Source organism: Sminthopsis crassicaudata, chromosome 4 (assembly GCF_048593235.1).
Source record: "Sminthopsis crassicaudata isolate SCR6 chromosome 4, ASM4859323v1, whole genome shotgun sequence".
In the NCBI taxonomy this organism is placed as follows: Eukaryota; Metazoa; Chordata; class Mammalia; order Dasyuromorphia; family Dasyuridae; genus Sminthopsis; species Sminthopsis crassicaudata.
The window spans coordinates 75,375,922-75,393,021 of record NC_133620.1 but is presented as its reverse complement, the minus strand read 5'-3'; the positions used below and the strand labels follow the sequence as shown (position 1 = coordinate 75,393,021).

General features: G+C 32.2%; 1 protein-coding gene across 2 annotated transcripts in view; it reads right to left on the bottom strand.

Annotated features, from left to right (window-relative positions):
- Nucleotides 1-1,790: 1,790 nt before the first annotated feature.
- HMCN1 (hemicentin 1) overlaps nt 1,791-17,100 on the bottom strand; it is a 478,149-nt gene continuing 462,839 nt past the window's right edge. For both annotated transcript variants that reach the window (XM_074308592.1, XM_074308593.1), the window contains 3 exons: nt 13,428-13,547; nt 8,139-8,265; nt 1,791-3,272 (listed from right to left, as the gene is read on the bottom strand). In XM_074308592.1, the coding sequence (XP_074164693.1) occupies nt 2,906-3,272; nt 8,139-8,265; nt 13,428-13,547 (614 nt within the window). In that variant the 3' untranslated portion in view covers nt 1,791-2,905. The remainder of the gene's footprint in view (nt 3,273-8,138; nt 8,266-13,427; nt 13,548-17,100) is intronic.

Here is a 17,100-nt window from a genome sequence, read left to right as displayed (position 1 = left end):
TTACTCAATGGAAACTACTCTCTCCAAAGTTATAAAGATTTCTTACTGTACAAATCTGATGGCCTTTTTTCAGTCCTCATCCTTCTGGAAACTGCCTACTAAATTTGCTACTGCTAATTATACTCTCATTTTGGGCTTTTATGACACTATTCTCCTTTGGCTTTCCTACTGTTTCCTTTTAGATCATCTATAAATGTAAATTTAACTGTTGATATGCTATATGTGAATTGCCTTTGCTATCATCAAAATAATAATTATTGGTTATGGATATAATCTAAGATTTTGACCTAAAAATCCTACTTTTCTCTTTATACTATATCTCTTGGTGACTACATCATCTCTCAAGGGTTTAATTTTTCATTCATATGCTGATGATTCCTAAATCTCTATCTCCAGTCCTACTTAGTCTTTCCCCAAGCCTCAATTCTTCATTGCCAACTGCCTAATAGATATTTAAATAGTATATTCTGAAGACATCTTACATTCAACATGTTAAAAAAAAACATAAAAAATATACCTCATTGTCTTTATCTCCAAATTACTTCTCTTCCAAATTTCCCTATTTCTATCAAAAGTATCACCATGTTTCTAGTATTCCAAAGTTGTAAACTTGGTTATTTGTGACTGCTCTTATGACCTATATCTAATCAGTACACAAATACTACTGTTTTTGTCTCTACAATTTCTCATGAAACTAAACCCTTCTCAAATATAGATATTTATGACCTCTCACTTAGATTATTGAAAAAGCTTCCTGTTTTGGTCTATGTTTCTTATTCCTTTCCTTTTCTAGTACACTAGTATCAAAGTAATTTTCTTTAAGTGTAGATCTGAACAGATTACTTATCTGCTTGATCAACTCCAGTGATTCCCTATTGCCTCTATGATAAAATATAAATTCTTTCTAGCTTCTAAAGGTCTTCACAATCTTGCCCCCACTTATATTTCTAGTCTCATGTGATTTATTTTTTCCAGTGATACTCTTTCATCAAGCTAAACTGATTTGCTCTGTCTTCTTCCATCTCAGCGAGTTTGCACTGGCCATCTTACATGACCTTTCTTACCTATGTCTCCTCTTCATGTAAGATGCAACTCAAACACTACATTCTATATGAAACTTTTCATATCTCTTCAAGGGATATGAACCTTTATCTCACACTACTTTGTATTTATTTTATATATCCATCCATACATGTATACATAGAAATATATGAATGCATATTTAATTTTTTCTATCATAAACTAAAAAAAAACTTTTTTAATTCAATGTTATTTATTTTCAGGTCCAAATTCTTTCCTCCTTCCTACCCTTCTACTTCCTGACCAATTGAGAAACCAAGAAAAATAATTGTAATTTTTATTATGTTGGCTGTGCTTATCTACAAGTAAAGAAACAAATAGAGGACTTGGTACAATGTTTAGCACAGTATCTGATACATAGTAAACATTTAATAAATCCTTAACACTCCCATTTCCTTCTTTAGTAATGGTACAACTATCATGGGGGAGAAAGATACTTTTTTAAAAATATTAAAGCTCATACTTGAAAAAGCTAACCATTTCATACCATTATATGTCTGAATACAAGGTCCTGGATCAGCTTCTATCTCAAGGTCTCTATGTGTTACGAGTCTGTATGAATTTGCATTGTGATACTTGTATGCTATCTCTTAACATCTTGTAAACCACTTTACATCTCTTTTTAGACAGGTTATTCAATTCATTTGAAGAAAAAGAAGGAAACATATAATTCTGATTACATTAATTAAAAATTTAGGTTCTCACAAAAATCTTAATAAAAGGGATGTGAATCTTTATTTTGATTGTTTTGGCATAACACTTTTTGGTACAGTATTTTAATAAAACAATCCACTGAGATATTGCATAGAAAATACACATAAAAGTAACATATATACATTTGTTAAAAATAGAATACATCTTGGCAAATTACTTCCAGAGTCTGTCACCGCCTTGTACAGTGTTTTGACGTTGAATGTTATGCTAAATCAAACTTGCTGGAGTTTGGAGGAAAACAGTTCCATTAGTTTCTTTAAAAAATCTTTTTAACTGCCCAGGTGTATAAAGAATACTGGAATGTAAAAGTTGTGGCATTAAATGAATGGAAAGATTATGTCAAAATATTAACATTTCAGATCCATGCCATAAAATATTCTCTGAGGAAGAACTCATGGTTTTGGTTACAATCCACAAATGGTTCAGCTGAGTTCACATAATCACTGAAAGATCCATATTTAGAAGGTTAAGTAAAACAGATGAACATCATTTGGGACAGAGTAATCCTTCTAGGAGTTATGTTCTTTTTTGAAGTAAGTGGTATGTCTTTTTTTTTAATTTTTGGAAATGAAAGTATATGTATAAGTCCTATTATAGAGTATAAATAGGAAGAAAAGCATGATCTTAAGTTATAAATATTGAATAGATTATTTGGTAACCAGCTTCATCATTCTAAATATGGCCAAATAACAAAAAAAGGCCTTTAATTAACATTTGCAAAGGAGAAACATGGTTGTAATAACAGTTCAGAATACTAAACTACTATGTCAAATATCCCCTGATGCGCACTGTTGGGTGTTCAGAACAATCTTCAGAAAGTTACTGCTCCAGTGTAATAAATAAAGCAAATAATATAGTTTCTTCCAAACCTCCTTAAACATACACAGACACATGTACACATGCACACATGCAAACACACACGCAAACATACATGCACACCTCTCCCCAATCAACGGAATACTGGAAACAACTCAGCAGTGCCGAGGCAGGCATGAGAAGGAGCATAGCACCATTTTCAAGTTGCAAAGTTTACAACTGTTTAGAAAGAGAGGGGAAGGTCAATGTGGAAGAGCAAGATATTTCCACTATGAACACTGTTAAGCTACATGCGTTAATATGGATAGGCAGATACAGCTATATAAACAATGAATGTTGTCTGATATTCAATGGTCCCATTGGCACTGTAGGATAAGGCTCTAACCCTCATCCGGTAAGTCTCTGCTTCTCGCAGAGGTCGAGTGGTATATACAACACCTTTCAAGTTTTCATCCCTGAGAGCAAAAGGGACTGTCTGGGCCTCATCCACCATGAGGAATGTCGTCCTGGGATGCATCACTCCATCCTGTGTGTATGCAACCAACCGGATTAAGTCTTGATTGGCGGCTATTCCAAATGGGAGGGAGACAAGTTTGTATTCCAATGCATATGGGCTTAAGGCACATTCCAAATCATTGGGTGGACAGTTTTTAAGACAGAACCTGGAGATGATAAACACATATAATAAGGCAGTTATTTGTCTCTGAATTAGGAGAAAGTATTATGCAGGTAATTCTCATGCATGACAATTTGGAGGCTTTATAAAATATGCTATGTGATTACAGAATAATGAGGTCTAATCAAAGTTCTAAATTCTTGGCTCTAGACAAATGCTGAGTGTAAAAATTTATTTAAAGTGGACTAGCCCTCGTTTCCATTGGAATTTGAAGCCATATTCAATGTGCACAAACAAGGAGTGCAAATACTACAACACTTTCTTCTAAATATTGGGCTGGTGTTACATGATGTGTGTTTCTCAATGCTATCTTTAGCTATTTGCTCTTCCTACAGGTGACAGGGTAGGAATAATTGCCTAAACTAGATGATTACTGCCCTAATGTTGTGTCCAAGAAAGGCTCTATTTCTTTGGCTAAGGATATCTTGTGTATTTAATTAAGATACAGTATATTCATGCATGCAAGAAACACTTTTCTGGGGGGGAGGGGATAGACCATTTATGGACATAAGAACTTTGAGATCACAGTGCCTTTAACTGTAAGACATATTAATATTCAAAACTGCTTGAGTAAAACGGCATTGACACTAAAGCTTTGCTAATCATTTTGTTGTCATAGAACTCTTTGGAAATCTGGTAAAGCCTATAGACACTACAGAGAATAGTATGTAAAGTCAATGAAAGTTATGAGATTCAAAGCAAACCAATTATATAGAAATAAAGTTATTTATTTCCCAAAGTTCATAGACCCCCAAGTTAAAAATCCTTGTACCACATATTGCTAAAGAGAATGAAAAAATATATACAGGATTGTTTTCATTTCTTTTTGGGGGGTACATTTAAAATTTTATTTTAAACTTAAATATAAAGTGAGAAAGGGAAAAATTTCCATGTATTCAGCAGAATGAGAGAAAATTCAATATAAAAATAAATTTCCATTTTAAGAAAGTCTATAAGATGAATATTACACATTGTTTTCAAAGATGACCAATTTTTCATTGTTTCCTTGTTGGCTTATTTCTCTGTTGTGAACTTTTAACTTTTTTCCCCCCTCTCTTTATCTATCTCACCCTAAAGAAGGTTACATTTAAACATAGTTGTGTGTGTATATATATGTGTATATAAATATATACATATATACACACAATGGTATCTAGAAACATATACACATGTATACACTTATATACATTCAAACACACACACACACTCAAACCCTATTATGTTTATTTCCACTTGCCATCTTATTCTCTGAAAGTGGACAGCATCTTTTTAAGTCCAAGTTTTTTCATGTTTTTCTAAATTAACCAGCTCATCATTTCTTATATCACAGTAGTATTCCAACCTAATCACATCCTATCTGAGAGATTGTCTATTAAAATTTTCCTCCAGGGGGCAGCTAGATGGCACAGTGGATAGAGCACCAGCCCTGAAGTCAGGAGGACCTGAGTTCAAATCTGGTATCAGATACTTAACACTTCCTAGCTGTGTGATTTTGGGCAAGTCATTTAACCCTAATTACCTCAAAAAAATTCCCCCCAAATTTTCTGCATTCCTTATATTCTTGGCTACATAGATTTTATTAATTTTTATTAATTTATAGTCATCAGAATTATCCATTTTACACTTTTATTAATTTATAGTAATCAGAATTATCCATTTTACACTTCAACAATTCTCTCACTTTATGTTATAATTTAAGGTCTGATACTACTGAATCCATTTCCTTTATATCTTTTTCCCCCTGACCTTCTGTTCTTCCAAATGAAATTTAAGTATTATTTTTTCTAACTCAGTAAAGATAATTTTTAATGATTTATTTGGGATGACATTAAATTAATAGATAAGTTAGGTAATATCGGCTTTACTTATCCTTGAACAATAAATATTACTTCAATTTTTTAGCTCTGACTTTATTTGTATAAAAAGTTTCTTATATTTATGTTCCTATAGTTTCTATTTTTGTTTTGGCAGGTATATTCTCAGGTTTTTTATGTTGTCTAGTTATTTTAAGTGGTCTAAAACAATGTTGATAAATAGTATAATTTTTCTATTTCTTCTCTTTCAATTAAATCTACTTTAGCTTTAACTTTGAGTACATGATTTCCATCATTGTTTTTTTTTTTAACATAAAAATTCTATTCCTGCCCTTTATTTTATTTTTATGTGTATCTCATTTTTATTGTGTTTCCTGAAAGCAACATAGTGTTGAGTTCAGAATTTTAATCTGTTATCCATTTCTATTCTATGGGTAACTTCATCCCATTTATGTTCTAAGCTATAATTATTTTTTTGTGCATTTTCCTCCTTCCTATTGTTCTTCACTATCCTTCTCACCCTACGTATCCTGTCCCTCTTTACTCCTCTACTTTACTTCTACCTGGTACCTTCCCCTCTTATTTCTTAACTTGTACATCCCTCTAAAAAGTCTTCTCTTATTTTCTTTCCCCCTGCCCTATCTCTTTGCCTTCTTATTTCTTTCTATATTTAGGAGATTTTTATACTCTTCTAGTTATATATGTTATTTCCTCTTTCACCCATTCTGATGAGATTAAGATTCTAGCACTATCCTCGCCACTTCTTCAGTATGTTTTTTTTCCTTTTATACCTCATTTGTATGAGATAATTACTCCCTTTTTATCTCATATATATGTATATATATATATATATATATATATATATATATATATATATATATATATATATATATATATATATATATATATATATTTAGAACCACTCCAACATACTTAGCTCAGCCCAGACCTTTTTTTTTTCAAATTACCTAAATAATGATGACAGCTAAAAAAGTACTGATAATGATTTCACATATAAGAAGTAAACAATTTGACTTTATTGATTCCTTTATAGTTGGTCAGTATTTAATAGAATAAGTTTCTCATTGCCCAATTCTAGATTTCAAGGAACTCTTTCTTAAATTTTTGAGTCTCTTTCAAGTTGGTTGATATTCATAATTTTCTTGGATTGTTCTTATTTTTTCCTAACTTTTCCTTGATATCTCGTATTTGATTTTAAAAATCCTTTATAAGTTCTTTCAAGAATTCTTTTTGTGCTTTGGATCATTTGGTGTTTCTTTTTGAAAAAGGAGTGGCTTTTAAAGCTCCATTATCTTCCCCAAATATTAACCCAGGTCTTCTTCTATCCTTATAGTGGCTATGGTTAGGTACTTTCTCTTTTACTTACTAATTTTATTTATTATTCTTGTTTTATTTTGTTTTTTAGGAGCTATTAGTATAATTAAGTTTTAATCCTTAGGTATGGAGACCAACATTCAAGCCTCAGATCCTATTATTTTCTGACGTCTCTCCTGAAGTTCAAACTTGAACTTTCAATTCCTACATGGACAGGGCCTCTAGTCACTGCCCAGCAAATGATCTTGCTCTTTGAGTTTTCTTTGGTGACTGCAAACTACAGCTCTCCTTTCTGTTCTGGAACTAAATCAGGAAGTCTGCTCTTCTACAAGTCTCCACAGCCAGCAGGGTCCCTGTCCCTCTGCCACTGTTCTCATCAGGTGTGTTATCTTCTTCTCCACTGCAGTTGTAGCCCAGCCCAGGATGCATGTGATCTACGTAATTATTCTTGAAATCCCTCAACAATGGAAGCTTCTTCAGTCTTTTATTCAACTGTCAGATCCACTACACTGTCCACTAGATGAAAGTTTCTAAGGCAGAGACTATCTCCCAAACTTAGCTGTCCCCAAGGTGTTGTTTGTTGATTCTGCAGAGGCAACCTAAAGGTGTATGCACTTCATTCAGGCTGAACCCTAAGTCCTGGAGGTTAGGTTTTTCTTGGAGTCTTCTCAAGTTGTTTTAGAAGGGTAAATGACTTATCCCAACTTGCATTTATTTCTATTGTTCTACATTCTAGCTGAAGCAATGTTCTTTTTTTTTGTTTGTTTGTTTGTTTTTTGTTTTGTTTTGTTTTGTTTTTTTTTTGCAGAGGACATTTGGAGAACCAAAGATTTTTTAACCTACTCTGCTATCTTCCACGATCATTTTCATTTCAATGAATCATTTACCTATTTTTCCCATTTAGTACTCTTCTGTTTATTTAATAAAGTTAAAACTTCTCCCCTCAAGAACCTTGAAAATGATTCTTGATCACATATTAGAAAGCACAGATTTGGCCATGATACTTTGGGGTTTCTGGGCACTATCAAGAGGAAGTAGAAGGTTAGGCTGCAACCAGCTTCTGATTGTTGGACATTTATATTCCTATGCCATTTAATTAAACCCATTATCAATTCCTAGTGTCCATTAGACTTTAATTATTATTAAATACTTCCTATTAGCTGATATTAGAATATAGATTGATTCCAAATAAGTCTTTCTTTGCCATGAACATAAAATAATCGTTCATCCCAAACCCAAAGGAGAATAATGATGTAAACAACAGGAAAGTTACCAAAAAAACTAAGGAATTTTTATGCAGAAATGTTGACTCATCTTTCCATATTCCCATTCTCTCAATGAAAAACAATAGAAATGGTCCTTTAAGTTCTTTAAATCTAAAGAACTTAAAGCCCTGCAGCAAAATGAGTGAAACAAATATTTCAATGGATAAGTAAGCTTTATTATTTAATAAAGTTAACTACCATGCTAGTTTTCTATTGGGAAACAATAGCAACCAGGAGTGATAGCTCTTGCTTAATCAGCTTTTATGTGATTGCACTATTTTTCAATAACAAGAAAATGAATAGATTGTAGTATTGCTTCTCTTTGAAATAGTGAGTACTAGACAAGTTGGACAAGACTATCAGATATTATTTGTTGGAAGGGAAAGGATTTGGGAATGATTTGAGAAAGAAAATTTAGGATAAGAAAGTTAGACCTACCCTGAAACAGGCTCTCGTTGATAGTTGGGTGGACATGGTGTGTCTATACACTGGTAGCTTCCTCTCATGTTGAAACACATTCGATTGGGTCCACAATGAATGTTCTGTTCCAGGCACTCATCAATATCTAATTAGATAAAAAAGTACTATCTATTAGTATGTTGGGTTGGAAAAGTTGTGTTTAGTTATTATACTGGACAGTGTCCTCTTGCTTTTGAGACCACTGGGTAAGGGCACACTTACTTTTGAAATTATTTATCTACCGTTCCTGGTTGAATGAGCACTGGAATGAGATTGTAAAGGACCATGACATAGGAGACAGAGGAATTGGGTTCATGTTCCATAACAAGTACTGGCTATATGATCCCTGGGCAAGTCACTTTAACTTTTCAGTGATCTAGGACAATCTCCAAGACCGTGATTAACAAAGAACATGGTAGCCTGCATTAATGAGATAGTTTTCTTCCTGAAGTTCCCTATACTAATAAAATTAAAGGTTTAATCCTTGTCCTATGTCTAAAATTTCTTATCTGTAAAATGAGGATTTAAAACATCTGGATACACTAAATAGAAACTATGGATAGACAGGTGCTTAGGAATAGAAAATTTTCAATGTGACTAATGAGTCATGCAGTTATCATGAACTAGTCTCTCAAAAACCTATCATTTAGAAGTCCTGTATTTGATATTAATAGTAGAATCTTTCAGAAAAAACTCTTCTGAACAGTGGAGACAGGACTCAATGGTTTAGAAATTAAAATACTTGATTTCTAGTTCACATTCTGTTATGAATAACTCTGTGACCTTGAAGAAAGCCCTTACCCTCTTCTGGGCATTTATATTCTCAGTAGCAAAGTGCAGGAAATAAGTTCTCTCTAAGATTTTGTGATTTTGTAACATTTTCTAATTGACCTCCTCATTCCAATCTCTATTCTACCCTACTTCATTTGAGTAAAACTTTAGTAGTAGAAAAAGTAGTAGTAGAGAATGTGCCTTTGTACAGAAGTTTGGTGGTTATCCTGATAGGACTGTCAGAAAAATAAAGAGTGAAATCTATTAGAGTAAATAACCAGAGCTTTTCATTGGTTAGATTTGACCCAGATGGGACCATGAAAAATTATAGTACAAAAATATGCTAGCACTAGATGCCCTAAGCCATGATCCCAAGGATTGTCTTATATGTTTAGCCTGATTTTACAATGTTTTTTTAAAAAAAATTTATTTCACTAGAACTTTTGTATGGTTTAAGACTTTGGAGACTTCCTAGGGTGCTCATTTTTGTTTACCAAGGCAAAAACAAATTCAATTAACAAAAACAACTATCACCACTGCAACCAAACCAGTTAGTAGAACGAGTAGTGGTGCAAACTGCCTATGTGGTAATTTACATTATTAAATATCATAAACAAGTTCATTTATTCCAGAAACTGAGAATTCCTTGAAGCCAAAGGACTGTTTTTTATTTTTCTTTATATCCGCTGTCTAGCATAGAAATGATTTTTTTTTTGTTGATTGATGATAGTATAAATATTAATACTACCAGAAGCCTGTCCATTGAGAGATGAAGGATTAGCAACTGTAAAAGCTTTAAGTACAAGCTAAGTCACAAAGACACCTAGACCAGGTGTTTGCTGCACATCATTCACAGTCCCTTTAAGAATGCCCATCAGTCCAGAATACAAACTCTTGAAGTTAGTGGCTTATATGTTTGTGTTTCTTAGTGGATAGAGTGCTAGGCTCAAATCAGTAAGACCTAAGTTTAAATCTTATTAGATATGTCAACCTGGTCAAGCCATTTATTTAGCTTCTGTTCATCTTGCTTTCTTCATCTTTAAATGAGGATAAAATAACATCAATCTCTCAGATTTTAGGCATGTATCAGATAAAATGAGATAAAAACATGTATGCCATTAAATAAAGTCTATTAAAATACAAATGTTATTTCAAGAGGGAAAAAGTGTTAATTACTGGAGGAACTAGGAAAGATATTATATAGAAAGTATTAACTGGATTGTGGTTTTAAAGATGCCAGGAATTTTATAAGTATGAAAAAGGAGTGTATTTCAGAAATGAAGGAACACTTGTACAAAGGGATGGAGGTAGGAGATGGAAAGTTACAGAAAGGAAATAGATACAAGGCCAATTTGATTATAATGAAAAATATGGCAAGAGAAATGATATAAATAAAACTGGAAAGAGATGGGAAACAGATTGTAGATAATTTTAAATTTCAGGCTAAAGATTTTGTATTTTATATTATAGGTAAAAGGAAGTTAATTAAGATCTTTTTGTGTCCGGAGACATCAAATAGATCTGTGTTTTTATAAAAGTCAGTATGGCAATTGTGTGTAGTATAGAGTATAATGTTTAAATGATTAACTTATGATTAAATGTAAAATTATTAATTTTTTTTAGATTTCAGAGAAAGAAAAAAAGATTCTTGAAACATCTGGATTTTCAATAAAGGAGTACATTATAATCCAAATATTCATAAAATCAAAGATCATTTCTATACATAGGGACAGATTAGCCTGCTGCTGTAAGTCAATGTTAATAGACTTTAGAATATTAAATAAATAGAATATAAATTCAGAATTGTTAGAAATTTGAGAGAGACTGAACATTGATTAGAGAAATATAGTTTCCTGTTCCCTATGCCTAAGAAAATTTAAGATTGTGTTCTCACCTTATAGATTCCTACTATTTGAATATATCATCTGTCCTCATGCAATATCAGTTCCATTATGATTTACTTCTTTCAATTATTGATTTATTTTATATCGCTAAATGTTCAAAAATAAGAAAAAGCCTGAGTGAACTAATGGCAGCCTTTTGCTCCTCATAAATACCTTAGACATTTTTAAGAGATATAAAAATATCCCAAATTATTTTTTTATAGTTGACTTTTTAGGGACATAATTATTTTCTCTCATGTCTTTATAAAACCACAATAACATAAAACACATTTAAATTGCAAACATTTCACATTCCACCTGGTTTTAATTTTTACACATGATTTTCCATTCTCCAAAGCACAACTGAGATCTGAAACATAGTTTGAATTGAATGAAACTGACAAGAATAACTGAAAAAACAAACTGGCATAGAGAAGAAACATTATTTCTCAAGGACTCAATAGAATTTAAGCTTGAACAAATTGTTTCCGGTTGCAATTTGGTTCCTCCAGATATTTCAGTATTGAGTAGGTTGCCTTGGTATAGTAGTCAGGAAGAGGGATAAGAAACCATGGTAATGACCAAATATACAGCTTGAAGGAACTGTACCTTCAACAGCTCTGATTGTTCTGCCAACTGTGTTGCATTTATTTAGGGAAGGTGCTACAGAATGAGTTTGAAAATCATAGCCAGTGCTACACCACCTCAACATCTCTATTAACTGTTGCTACAAGTTCAATAATCTGTCTGCTTATGGTATAAGACAGTCAGAAGAGCTTTGGACTTGGTGGGAATCAAGAATTCCATGTCACTACTTGCTTTATGATATTGGATTTTACGATTAAAGAGGCGCAATTCAAATCTAAAATTCTATGAATTCTCTGAACTTTGCTTTCTTTAGAATTAATGTAATAATGTGTAATCTGCTTATATTTCAGTTTTTTGAAGAATTAATGAAACTATGGCCTTTAAAGCATAAAGTTATTAAGCAAAAATATTATTATTATTTTACTGTCTCAACCTGGATGTAAAGAATATGTAATTTTTTTGCATTATTAATGTCCCATTATGCTGTACATATTGCGTTTTTGAAGGTTATGCCAGTGGAATTGATGTATTTCTGTTCATAATAACTCAGGAAAAAATATATGGTGAGATTTGGAGGCAACATAGTCTGCATTGTATTGGGTGGGGAAGTATCCATACTGGTGAAATTAAAATATTTTAAAATATTTGATTGCAATGAGATGAACCAAATCAGTTCCATTTGTTCAATAATGAAGAGAACCAGCTACACCCAGCGAAAGAACTCTGGGAAATGAATGTGAACAACAACATAGCATTTCCAGTCCCTCTGTTTTTGTCTGCTTGCATTTTTGATTTCCTTCTTAGGTAAATTTTACCTTATTTCTAAGTCTGATTTTTCTTGTGCAGCAAAATAACTGTTTGGATATGTATACATATATTGTATTTAACATATTTAACATGTATTGATTGGTCTACCTGCCATCTGGGGAATGGGTGGAGTAAAGGGGGGAAAAGTTGGAACAGAAAGTTTTGCAAGGGTCAATGCTGAAAAATTACCCATGCATATATCTTGTAAACAAAAAGCTAAAATAATAAAAATAAAATATTTGCTTGCATAGGGTAGGAATTTTCAGCATTCAGGTCTATTTATCAACTCTTCATTATTTTCTAAATGGACAATGGGGAATGTGAATGTTTCTGTAAGGATGATGAGAGGAAAGAAGGCACATGACAAAAAAATCTATTAAGCTCCATTCTGATGAAAAAAAAGCTAATTTTTCCTCAGAGAATACCCTTTTAGAGAAAGAACACTTAGGGGAACATGAGTGAAAGATTTAAAAAAAAGTTACATTCATATAGATTTTAGTAACACATATGATTTAGACACAGAATAATGAACTCCTAAAACAATTTTTTTAATCTGTAGAAGCAGTGCAGTGCAATAGAAAAAATTCTGGACTTGAAGTGAAGTAAACCTAGATTCAGCACCTCCCTTGACTACTTGATAAATGCTTGACACTTAACAAGAAACTTTAAGATTCAATTTCCTCCATGTACTATAAAATGAGGATAATCATACTTGGAGTATCTCTATCACAGGATTGTTAAAAAGATCAACTGAGATAAGATCTATAAAACACTTTGGAAACTTTATAAAGTAATAAAAATGGCAGCCATTATAACTTAAGGGCATGTCCAGGTTTCATTTGGAAGGCCATCTGGTCTAATTTGCACTTAACCAAGAAACCTCTTTACAACTTCCCTAACAAGTACTTATCTCACCTGCCCTAAGAGGAACATCACTTTCTTAGTCAGCCCATTAAATATTTGAATAGTTGTAGAGGTTAGGAAGTTTTTCTTTAAATCAAAACTGATATGTTGTAGTTTATTAAATGCTTGTTCAGCTCAAGTGAACTGAAGGAGAACCCAACCAATGGGAAAGGGGATTGGGAAGATAAAAGATGAATTACTTGGGAAAAGAATAACAACAACCACAACAACAACAACAACAACAACAAAAACAAACATGTTTTGCTCTTACTGCTTTTTGATTGGGTTTTAAATCAATGTGAAAAAATGTTCTTACCTTGACATGTCTTGCCATTTGGCATAAGCTGATAGCCTGATGGACAGACACATCTATAGCTTCCAAAAGTGTTTTTACACTCATGCTGACAGGAATCTCTGTTTTCACATTCATCAATATCTATTCAGAAAAAAAAAGTGTAACCCTATAATACAAACAGGATATCTGACAGACTAAACTATTAAAAACCAGTTATTACTTTGCAATTCCCCCTCCCCCAAATTTCTTTATGAATATTACTGCAATCTATTTTTAAAAATTAATTCACGCTAGGCTAAGCTGCATTCTGTATGGACCTCTTTTTTTGTACATATGGTGGCTATAGTCCAAAATGGAATAATCTGCAGGTAAAATAAGCAGGTTAAAAAAAAAACAAAAAAACAAAAAAACTAAACACCACATAGTTCGCTAGGACCCATGAAGTACTAAATTCCCTACATTATCCAGAAAATTCAGTTTCTGTTTAGTTTAGTTGGGTAATAGCAATTACAATTATAGTTTGAACTTTTGGCTGTTAATACACACATGTGCTGAAGTTTATAATACATAGAAATGTGCATGTGAATGCCTTTCACCACTCCAATCCACTAACACACTCTGTTGCCAAAGTTGTTCTTTTAAGTGCAGATGAGACCATATGACTCCTTTACTCACCAAACTTCATTGGCTTCCCATTGTTTCTAAGATAAAATACAAACTCTTCTGTAGTTGTTAAGACCCTATAAAATCCAACTCCAATCTGTCTTTCCCTCTCATACTCTCTGAACCAGCCAAATTGATCTTTTCTCCTTGTTCCTCGTATAAATTTCCTGTTCCTGCTTTTATAGGGCCACCCCAAATACCTGGAATAATGTATTCTCCCTCCCCCGCCCCTTACCTATTTTTCTGAGTCCCTCTCTTCAGAATGCATTCTGGAAACCATATTTTTATATGAATATTCTACATGATTGTCCTGACCATTAGTTGCTTTTCCTCACAAATCACTTTATATTTATATAAACTATAAATACATTTATATTTATTTACAAACTACAAACTACTACTATTTACAAACTATATATTTAAACTTATTAACTTAATATGTAATTTTTACCTCCCCCTTTAGAATATATAATTATTATAAGTAGATATTATTTTATTTTTTGTACTGTATCTTCAGTGCCTAGCATAGTGCCTGACAAATACTAGGTGTTTAATAAATGCTTGTTAGTTGATTGATTGGAGTACAATACAGACACTCACATAATTTTCTCAAGACATAAAAATCTTAAGTTAAATATTTGATTATGAACTCTATATATTAAAACCCACAATTTTTCAAGAAAAATGGTGCAAATCAATTTTGTTACTTGTCTTCACACTCATAGATAATTTAAAACAGCTCTTGATAAAAAAAATCTACTGTGGGCTTCAAAATATGATTTTCTTGGTCTCAGATTTTTCTTGCTATATAAATTCTCCTTTGGGCTTATAAATAGTAACTTTATTGATTGACTCATAATAGTCACTATCTCTGGATACACATCATTTAATGGCAGAATGAGGATGAGACAAAGAAATGAATAAATCATACTACTGAAACTATCAGGGGATTTAAAAAAGGAAAAACAAATTGTTATGGATGAGCCACAAAATGCATAGCTGAGAGTTGTTGTTTCTTTCAAATGTAATATGCAATGACTTCAAAAAGAAAACCATTAATATTTACAAAGCACCTCTATATTAATTAAAAATAATTATCACAAATATGGTCATTTTCCATTTGGAAATTAATTTTTATTTCATCCCTTCATAATTTACCTCATGCAAACATTTAAAAAAGAGCAATAGAATGGATTGAAATTGCTGTAGTAGATTCAAATGTAATTTCTATAAAGAGAGAATTGCCTACAGAAGTGATTCTGTAGTCATCCTTCATGTTAAACTATGGAATGAATTTAAAAAAAAAAAAAAAACAAACCTCAATTTTAGTTCATTTCTGACTGGATATTATGATTTTACTTTGATCCTTAACTTAAAGCTGATTCAAATGCTTACTAAAATCATGCCTTCTCTAGAGGATTAATGAAAATACATTTGGGTTTATTGTAATTTATTCTTGCTATGTTCTGAAGCTGTTTGTGATTTTACTGTAAATCTTTTTAAAAATGCTTACTGTTGTAAAATAATTTGAATTTGAATAGTACTCTGAAACTTTTCATGGACAAAGTCCATTAATCATAAACTGAGTCATCTATTAAAGAAAAACACTCTTTATCCTCTAAGTTTTATCCCTCAATAGGATATTGTACATTTAGGTGTAAAGCACCTATTCTGTGATTAGTTGTACCTCCAGAGATTAGAAAATAAGTGTACAAACAGAAATATCTAAAAATACGAAGTTCCTTGGAACTTTAAAATTTAAAATTAATTAAAGAAAGAGAACTTGGTGGTTTGGCAGATATAAACAGGAAAGTTGTTCAATGCCTTTGGCATAGACCAGGCAAAGATTTAGATAGGGAGGATATCAGTTAGGATAGAACAAGAAGTTCCTTCACATTTATTATATTATATTATATTTATTTATTTATTTTTCCATGAGGCTGGCTTAAGACTTGCCCAGGGTCACACAGCTAGGAAGTGTTAAGTGTCTGAGACCAGATTTGAACTCGGGTCCTCCTGAATTCAGGGCTGGTGCTCTATCCACTGCACCACCTAGCTGCCCCCACATTTATTTAAAAAAAAAAGTCAAGAGGAATCAAAAAGAGGAATCAAAATGGGATTTGAGGAACAAGCAGTGGGTGAAATAAAGGTACTGACACTTACGGTAAAGAGGCATGAGAAGGAAGCATGAGAGAAGAAATAAGTACATTTTCTATGCACAATCAGATGACATATTTAGAAATTTAAGAACAATGAGACAGACCCTTTAGATCAAAATTTCAGGGGAAAAATGAAGGATGGAAGAATGATTGGTTAGTAAGTTATATAATATTATATAACAATTATATAGTAATTATATAACAAATAAATTATAAGATGAACTTCTTGCTAAGGAGGCCCTGAAGAAAGCCTCTGGGAATATTAAGAAAAAAGCCAGTGGAGTAACTGGATTGATTACAGACATCACAAGGATCAAGGTTTAAGAGAAGAATAGAGCCAAAAGTTTTAAATATTAAAGAAAGAACTAGAATGATAGTGGAGTAGAAGTCTTTTTATTTGGCCACAAAAATCTGATTTTCACAGATCACAAATCATTTTAGCTTTTGATTTATTTAGTCATTGAAGGAATGTCCAATAACTAAGATGTATTTCCCATTCCCTGTAAAGTATATGTAACACAGATGATTGAATCTGTGATTAAAACAAGGGCATAAATCTTGACTTAGAATTTTAAAGCAAACTTTTGAAAACAAATGAAATTGCAGTTCTCTGAATTTTGTGAAACCTATTCAAAAAATCCATTTAAGAGTGGTGGCGGCAACTTTATTTCATCCCTTCCTTCATCTTATCTAATAATGACCTACAAACTAATCCAGCATTTAAAAAATTAGTCAAACCAGGTGATGTATGGCATGTAACAAGCACTTTGTTAAGAACTTCAGTGTTTGACTTTTGAATCTGTTCTGGTGAAAATGGTCTGTTTTGACATCTCCCTGAGATAGCTATTATCTAAAGGTGTTACATTTTATGA